Here is a 9,345-nt window from a genome sequence, read left to right as displayed (position 1 = left end):
CTTTGCAACCTTTCTTAGAGTTTTTGACCTTCTGAATTTTGAAGGAGTTTAGCTGCTGAGATTCTGAATCTTGAACGAGTTCGATCGGCAGTCTCTTAGGGATTTTAGGCTGAAAGTTTGAGAAATTTTAGGGTGAAAGACAATTTGGAGGGATACCGTGAAATTTTGGAGCTTAATTTCCTTTTCTTTCTTTCTTTTTTACTTTTAGTTTTCATTAGTTCCCGCCCCTATCCCGCTAAAATCCAATATTAGAGACCAGATATTAATTTTTGTGTAGACCAGAACATGTCTGGTAGTGTATTTAAGAGATAAAATTGCATATTAAAGACCAAAAAAATTCTCATACACTTTTAGGGACCATAATTACAACTTGTCACTAAATGTTGGTCCCTAATAAGGCTTTTTCTTGTAGTGTATGGCAAAGTGTCAAGTGATCTAAACAATCACCCCATATTCTAGAGATATTTTTAATATAAATGAACTGATTGGCGAAAAATTAATAGTTTGGAAGGTGATTTCTGTCAAGTACTATCAATAGTTACAAAATCGATGAAAGCAAAGACTGTAAAAACTAGCTTTCCAAATTATACTTATGGCCTCAAATGAAAAGATTCAACTGACAAGAAATATAAAGTAAGAACATATCCATTATTCAGTAACTTCTTGCTTCGTGCCAGAAACGAAGAAGAGTGTCTAATAAAAGAGATTTGACTCTTCCGGAACACTTGATTATCAATCCCAATTGTAATAGTAGTGCACTTAATAAGGAAAATATTTCTATCAATCGATTAAAATGCAATTTGTGCAAATTGCATGATAGAAATAAAAAAGCCATCTTAGCTAGCAGAATTGAATATATTGATCAGATATTTTTAGTTTTTGACTCAGCAGAATATGATACCAACAATTACTACACAGAAAAATATTTAAATACTCTAATACCAAATGGCCTTCTACCGCACATGTTTGTTGTCAAGTTTATTTTTTCTTATGTATATTAGTGTCACCATATATGTAATAGACTAAGTTAAAGTTGATCTTCCATTTCATATAGATTGATTTTGAAGAAAACTATGCCCGTCATGCTACTAAAAAACTTAGATCAGCTGAATAGCTTATGTAATAGCACATAGATGGTCTATAGAAGTTTTGACAATAACATCATACATGTAAAAATTATGATATTGGTCAATGTGCTTCTAAGTATATTTTTATTTGGTCTTCCGAAACTAAAGAATATCCTTTTGAATTTGTGTGAAAATAATTTTTGGTATGTTTATGTTTTGCAATTATAATAAATAAAGCGCAAGAACAAACATCCTAAATGTTGGACTATATTTATCGCAATATGTTTTCTAACACGAACAACTATATGTTGCACTTTCAAGAGGAATATCAATATCGATAACAAGAGTTATGGTTATGGTAGAGCAACCAAAGCCTTAGAAGGAAACGTAAACCAAAAAAAATTGATAAGATACCATCAAATTAAATACTTTTAAATTATAATACGTAATCATCTAACTAACATGACTAAATTGATCATTTGTATAAGTTCTAATGATATCCTTTTATTTTGAATTCACGTATTATGCTAATGTGATAATATTTTTCGGCTTTCAAATGATTTTAATGATCAAACCATCACGAGCCATTATTAACGTGCAACGCATGTTCGTAGATACTAATTTTACAAAATATTTGTGTGTTTAGACATGGGACTACCATCTTTTGGGAAGGAAAAGAATAGCTTATTTCAATTGCTTTTCCAACTATTTTCTTTAAAGCACAGAATAGAGTACCTCTGAAGGGGTAAAAACTCACCTGCGTCTGATGATATACACTATTCCACACTAATTATACCTCTATGTAGTGTACAACAACATACCCAGTATTATATCTCTATGTAGTGTCTAAATTTTAAATTTGAGGCTCGGTGTTTGTTCGCAAGCTACAAATTGGAAGCAAACGTAGTAAGTATTATTAGAACTTTTTACATTTTGAATTGACTCCATAAAAAAGTTAATTGAAAATCTATGATACTACAGTTGATAAAAACCATAACCTGTAAGTTTATGTCAGATCCTGATATACTACTATAGTAAAATTTCATCAAGGAATTCCATCTTCTCTTTTCTTGATTTGTTTACAAAAAATAGAGTAAATCAAGGTGAACATAGAAATGCCAATTACCACCAAAAGTTACTACTTTAACGTCTTTGCTTTGGTTACAGGATTTGTATATGTTTTGTGGGAGATCAAGTTAAGAGGGAAAAAATGAAGGGAAGTACCCCTTATAAGCCAGTTTGACCAGCTTATAACCTTAGCCAAACACCCTCTTAGCCTGTATTGTAAAGCATAACATAATAGTTCTCAGAAATGCTGCCATTCATAAGTAACTTTAGTTCCTAAAAGATAGTAGAAAATTTTACTCTCCAAAAGAAAATTGGTACAGAAGACGTCCAATTCTATGGAAATTTAGACGGTTATAATGATTTTGACATCTGAGTAGCAGAATGCTCATTCATATTCACTGCCTTTTCTGGTCTGCGTCCCTTATCTGGACCACCGATGATACCCCATCTCTCAAACTGCTTTTGTCGAGCTCTTGCCCTTTCCTTTTCTTCTTCGGATTTTGAGGCAAAGCAGTATGGACAGGAGACGGCATACTCCCATTCTGGGGATTCCATGTCAGCATCGCTCACTGGTTTCTTGCATCCGTAGCAAAGTTTGAATGATCCCTGCACCAAACCATGCTCAACAGAAACCCGCTTGTCAAACACGAAGCATTCCCCTTCCCAAAGGCTCTCCGTCTTGGGAACTTCCTCCAGGTACCTTAAAATCCCACCTTCTAGATGATAAACCTGGTAATAATCAGCCGAAAACATCATGAAACAAGATCCTCTAAGCAATTAAAAAACTGCATCCTGTGATGATGCATTAGTAGCATGTTATAACCAAACAAAAGAATTCTTGACATCATTGGTTTGCAAACTAAGGTGTTTGAAGAATTTGCTCGTGAGGAGCAACTCACAAAACTGGGATTATAAAGTCTAATTGTTGGAAGATATTTGTGTATATCCTTGGTTCTTTCATCTTTGATAGGCTGAGATGTTCATGTTACTGGACTGCAAATAGATGTAACCTACATGGATCAGAGGGTTCTCTTTTTTTTTACCTCTTTAGTTACTTTGACTCGCCAGCGCGAGGGGGGGCTGGAGGTGCTGGTGGTTCTAAAAAAACACGCAGATAGATTGCTCGATCATGATATACATATCACATACAATGCAATGACAAGAGAGAAATGCATGAGCCTTAGGCCCAAGCAAAAGCTCTCCTTTCTTGGGTTTTTCAATGTATCTTTCCCGATTTTGTGTGTGTTTTTTTCTTCTTTCTTCTCCGGGGGAGGGGGCGGGTTTTCAGAGACTGAGGATGAGAAGAAGAAGAAACAAGAGTAGAAGAGGTATCTTTTCAAAGAATGTAAAAAGACAATTCAAAGTGCGGTCAACTAAAACACAGTTTAAAATGCACATGTATGATTTACCAACCATATGGCATGAGAAACTTTGTGGTTTCCTTAAGACCCCTAGGAATAAACCATTTTGATTTAATTTGTTTCCTTAAGACCCCTAGGAATAAACCATTTTGATTTAATTTGTTACCTCTTCAAAGCCTTTGCTGAGGAGAAAACTTGAAGCTTTCTCACATCGAATTCCACCTGTACAGTACATTGCAACACGGGGAACTTTTTTGTCTCCTTTTTCCTTTGTCAGCTTATCTGATGCTCCAGTAGAACCAGAAGACTCCAACTTGTCTTCTGAATCAGCAAGTTTAAGTCGATCGTCCACCCAAGATGGAAAATCCCGGAACGCTGTGGTACAAGGATCAACTGCCCCCTTGAACTTCCCAACTCTGATTTCATAGTCATTGCGAACATCAATCACAACCTAATTGAGTAATACTGAAATTTAGTGAAGGATCACAACTGAAGGCCATGATTGTTTTCTTGAGTGATGTATTTGTTTCTATAGTTAGTCCTTGGGAGGGATAGCATGTTTTGGCGTCAGGAATGTTTCTTTAAGAAGTAGATTTACAAGTATTTCATTTCAAACAGAAAATCCTAAAGTGCATCAGGAATGCATAATCAATTCCTATAGAGCACATTTAAAGAGACTTTTCAAATTGGAAGCTCTTCTCCCATAGAGCCCCAATAACAAGATAACCAAGACATTATAAACCACAGATCTTCGACAGTTTATTGGTCAGGGGCAGAGACAACGTGCCGCAGCATAGTTACAGGTCTTTCCAGAGTGGTTTCTTCTTAGTCTGGACTTTCCTATTTCTTTTACTTATCTCCATGTTTCTTCTGTTTATGTTTCCTTAATTCTGTGCCATTACAACTTTTATTGCTATGTTTTGGGGCTAGTGGAGAAAGATTTATTGGCTAAAGTAGGAAACATGGAGTACGTAGAAGTAGGAAAAATGAACATGCATCCACTAATTTACTCAGCCACCCATAAAAACAAATTTCAATATTCTGAATTGCTACATAACCTAGACAGGAAAGCTTGCTTTTTCTACACTAAACAAGTTTGCATATCTTATCATGTTCTCTTGGGACCTAATGAATGAAGATTATAGACAAAAGTAGAATGTTGTGACAACACTGTAAAGGAAAGATGATACCAATTATCCCACCTGACTCAAGTTTCAGGGTTCAAACAAGGGGTTGAATGCTCTAAAATTCAACATTAACTAGGCATGTAACCTTTCTAGACTAAACAGATTCAACCTCCCAATCCAGCATGGGCCATGGTTATAAGTCTAACTGACAAGCAAAAAGGCGGATCTAACACAGTATTAAGTCCACTTAATGCATTGAAAACTCTCGTGATACCTCTTTAAGATTTAATAATGTGGAAAACGTAAGGATGCTATCTGTTGGTAGAAAAAACAAGTTCGAGCAATTTTTACAGGTATGAGCTACAGTACACAAATGATGGTTCAAATAAGTGGAAGGTAAAATCAAAATAAAGGATATCATTTAGGATATGCATGACTTCATTCCCACTCAACAAAAGGACATGAAGTGAATTAGATGAATTTTAGGATCAAGCTGAAGTAATGAGTAAGCTATATGTCAGAATTTTTATGTCGATGCAGTAAGATTCTTCAAGAACAGATGAATCAATAATTAAACAACAAGGATGTTACTGAAACTATAGAACTTACAATATCTGGATCACTAATCAATGCATTCCAATCCTTCGGTTTAATGTACTTGCCAACTTTTTCAATGGGTGAAACAGAAGGCATTCCAAGTGTAACTATCTGTTCAAGAAACATATGATGAATGCTTCACACTAAAAGGATATATATTAAAGCAATTTCCAAGATCTGAGGGAGATGGGCATTCCCATTAATGCGAGGCAACTCTATCGCACTTGGCCAGTGAACCTACCTCTTTTTTGAGCTTCACCCTCACATGATCCCACCTAAAGGGAGCATCCTCACCCGCTGCAAGAGGAGAGCTGCGCGTATGTCCATGATGAAGAGCCTCTTCCTCAGGGCTCACTGGTGACTCAATCAGTCTAAGCCCCTTCAGACGCTCATCACTTTGAATGAATGCAAGAACACTTTCCACTGAATCCCGCGTACCACATATGCTCCCATTGATTCCTTCAGGAGCAAGAATAATACCACCTGAAACACGCTGAATTTGATCAGCTTAGTGAGGAACGAGCCACGTTGAAAAATGTATTATCAAACAAAACTATACTTGGAAGAGGACTAAATAAAGGGAAAAGGATTGATCAGCCATTCAGAGAACATACATCAAACATGTCATTATATGGGCAGCTACTATTTTATCAATGACAGCAATAACAAGCAAAAATGACGAGAGGAAAAACAAGATAAAACTTCTTATAGTTCCTTGAAAAAAACATCTTAATTACTTTAATGTGATCAAAACTAAAGACCTGGTTAACCAACCAACCAAACAAACAAACAAAAAGAAACTACAGATCTGGTGAAGGAGAAATTTGCAAGGGGGTATGGATGAACAGAGGTGAAGAGAGAGGCATGCATTTATTGATCAAGAATTAAGGGAGAAGAGAAGCATGATGCTTCCACTAACTTTACCAATTATTATGAATTAAACAAAACGGAAATTTAACTTTTCATCCAGTCTAACAAGACATAATAGAGAAAATGCAGACTCTCCACATACAAAGCAAAGCAACCAGCTTTCTGGCCTACCTCAATCAGGGTAGTGCTTATCTACAAATACTGCCCAACAGCAGAACCTCCAACTTAGACACTTGAAATATTTTAAGCAGTTTCAAGAAAGATATCATGGATCAATTTGGCAAGCTCGCTGACAATGAACGAATATATTCCTCAATGTACATTTAACAAATGCAGATACTTTAAGCAATCACACCAACCCTAAACACAAATGAATAATCAATAATTCAAAAGGGCACTCACAAGCTCAGCAAAAACAAATTCCATATGCACTAAACAATATCGCCAACTAAACAATAGTATTAAACATTTGAAGCTATAATAAAGGAACACATTTATAACTTAAATCTAAGAAAAGCGTAAATCTTTCTACAATGCAATAAAAGATATCAAACTCTAAGTAAAGTAAAAAAGGCAAGAATTACCAGTTGCTCACAGAGCTCCTTCAAAGGTTTCCTCAAATCAGCATGGTCAGGGAAATCAGCAAATTTATAAAAAGAAACCACCACAAGTAGCGGGTCAATGCTCAGGTCACTGTCTTCAACCTCCTCATTCCTCGAAGCATTAACTTTCAGTAACGGAACAGGGTTTGTGGCGGCTGCTGTTGCAGAGAAGCACTTATTAGAGGGTGCAGGATTATTTTGTGGGAAATTCGAAATATCAATTTTGGGATTAGAGAAGAAAGGAAAGGCAGGGGCTTTGTTTGGTACTTCGGAGGTGGCTTTCATGGTGCGATTAGGGTTTGGTGAAAAGGAAGTTGATGATAGCATTCTGAGTGCCGCACTTCTTGTGTAGGCTAAAAATGGATTGGGTTGCATTGAGACATGTACACTCGCTGCTCCAATTTCCCTATGCCCCCCATGTAATACAAAAAAATGTTCTCTCTTTTTTACACTTCTTCCTTTTTTCCAGAAAAAATTATGGGATTTCAAGTATGATACCAAACTGTATAATTTTAATAAAGTGGTCGTTTGGACATAAAAATTATAAAATTTCGGAAAAAAATAATTTTTTTCGAATGAAAATGATATCTGAAAATTAGAGTTGCATTTAGACATGAATATGATATTGAGTTGTTTTTCAATTTTTGTGAGTGATTTGAAGTGAAAATATCTAAAAATAACTTTTTGGAATTTTTCAAAATTTAGAAAAATTTTAAAATTCAACTTCTAATTTTGAAAAAAAATAAAAATAATTTTTTTATGGCCAAACGGGTCCTTAAATTAATATTTTTAAAATTTTATAAGATTTCATGTTCAATTATTTTTATTATATATGCTTGAAAATATTTTTACTTTTTTACTTTATAAATATTTTATTGGTAAGTTCATAATATAGATTAACGAAAAAGATATCATGATATTAAGAAAATAAAAATCGACAAAGATTGATAGTTTAGAGGGTAAATAGGTATTTAGCTATCGAAAAGTTAGAGAAATTTGATTGAGTGACCTTCTGAGTGATAAAAACATACTTTTAACTTTAATGTTACAAACAAAATATATAACTTTGTTAGACAATTTAATGTAACGACCCGACCGGTCGTTTTGAGCTCTAGCGCGTCGTTCAACAGTTTGAGGCCATGAGTAGCTTCATGTCAGGTATTACGACTTGTACGCGTGGTCAGAATTAAATTTCGGGAAGTTCGGAGTTGATTTGGAAAGAGAATTCTCATTTCGGAAGCTTTAAATTGAAAGAATTAACTAGGATCGTAATTTTGAGTAAACGACCTCGAAATTGGATTAGAAGGTTCCAACAGGTTCGTATGATGATTTCGGACTTGGGCATATGTCCGGACCGGGTTTTGGAAGACCCTGGGACGTTTTGGCGCCTATTGTGGAAGTTAGCATTTTGGAAGAAATTTCATAAGTTTGGGTTGAAGTGCATTTCAGTGTTATCGATGTACATTTGGGATTCTGAGTCTGTGAGTAGCTCTGTATGGTGATTCTGGTGTTGGGAGCGCGATCAGAAGTGAATTCGGAGGTCCGTAGGTCATTTTGGAGTCATTTGGCTAAAGATAGAAATTTGAAGGTTTTTGAGAAGTTTGACCGGAAGTGGACTTTTTGATATCGGGGTCGGAATCCGATTCCGAAAGTGGGAGTAGGTCCATAACGTCGAATATGACTTGTGTACAAAATTTGAAGTCAATCGGACGTGATTTGATAGGTTTAAACATCGAAAGTAGAAGTTTGAGATTCTAAAGTTCAAAAAGCTTGGATTGGAGGCCGATTCATGATTTTTGTGTTATTTGATATGATTTGAGGCCTCGAGCAAGTCCGTAATGTGTTTTGGGACTGAATGGTATGATTGGTTGGGGTCCCGGGGGCCTCGGGTGGATTCCGGGTGGTTAACGGATCGAATTAGAACTTGAAGGAAGAGCTGAAGGGGTCTGGTTGCTGGTGTAACCGCTTCTACGAAGGGTTCACCGCAGAAGCGGCCCCGCAGAAGCGAGGAAGGGAACCGCAGAAGCGGTTAGAAGTGAAGGAGTCAGAGGCTGCAGGTGCGAAGGAATTCCCGCACCTGCGTGATCGCAGATGCGGTCGATGCGGTGCAGAAGCGGGCTGGGGAAGCTAGAGGAGGACCGCATAAGCGATATTGGAACCGCACCTGCGGAACCGCAGAAGCGGTCAAGTGACCGCAGGTGCGGAAAGGGCTGGAGGCAGTGAGTGTTTTAAAAATCGGGATTTGGCCATTTCTCTCATTTTCCTATTCGGGTTGAACGATTTTGGAGTTTTTGGAAGAGAGATTTTCTTCATCTATGTCAAGGTAAGTTGTTCCCACTCATTAGACGTTAAATACATAGTTTTGTTCCGGATTTGACCATGAAAATTGGTAGAAACTTGGGGTTTGAGGAAAAACCTAGAAAATGGATATTTTGGATTTTTGACCACGATTTTGGGTATGAAATTGAGAGTAAATTATATATTTGAGTTCGTGAGACTATGGGTAAACTTTATCTTCGAAAAATTTCGGAATCCGGGCACGTAGGCCCGAGGGCAATTTTGTCAACTTTTCAATCGGGGTTAGGAATTATTATAAATTGGATTGTAATGAGTAATTGAACATATATTAATGGATTTGCATAATTATTGGCTA

General features: G+C 36.4%; 1 protein-coding gene across 1 annotated transcript; it reads right to left on the bottom strand.

The window, feature by feature from the left end:
- Positions 1–2,278: 2,278 nt before the first annotated feature.
- On the bottom strand, positions 2,279–7,111 carry LOC104227701 (rhodanese-like domain-containing protein 7). Its single transcript, XM_009780003.2, has 5 exons — positions 6,675–7,111; positions 5,462–5,713; positions 5,233–5,331; positions 3,663–3,947; positions 2,279–2,864 (listed from the first exon to the last, which is right to left on the bottom strand). Exons 1-5 carry the CDS (start codon positions 7,065–7,067, stop codon positions 2,487–2,489), a joined length of 1,407 nt encoding a protein of 468 aa, XP_009778305.1. The 5' UTR covers positions 7,068–7,111; the 3' UTR covers positions 2,279–2,486.
- Positions 7,112–9,345: the final 2,234 nt, after the last annotated feature.

This window comes from Nicotiana sylvestris, chromosome 3 (assembly GCF_000393655.2).
Source record: "Nicotiana sylvestris chromosome 3, ASM39365v2, whole genome shotgun sequence".
In the NCBI taxonomy this organism is placed as follows: domain Eukaryota; kingdom Viridiplantae; phylum Streptophyta; class Magnoliopsida; order Solanales; family Solanaceae; genus Nicotiana; species Nicotiana sylvestris.
Note: the sequence above shows the minus strand (reverse complement) of the source record. Positions and strands in the feature narration are given on the sequence as shown.

Coding starts and splice junctions, on each gene's coding strand:
- LOC104227701 (XM_009780003.2), bottom strand. CDS start 7,067: ATGCAACCCAATCCATTTTTAGCCTACACAAGAAGTGCGGCACTCAGA. Junction 5,714..6,674: donor AGGAGCTCTGTGAGCAACTG/GTAATTCTTGCC, acceptor GATCAAATTCAG/CGTGTTTCAGGTGGTATTAT. Junction 5,332..5,461: donor GGGTGAAGCTCAAAAAAGAG/GTAGGTTCACTG, acceptor TTTCTTGAACAG/ATAGTTACACTTGGAATGCC.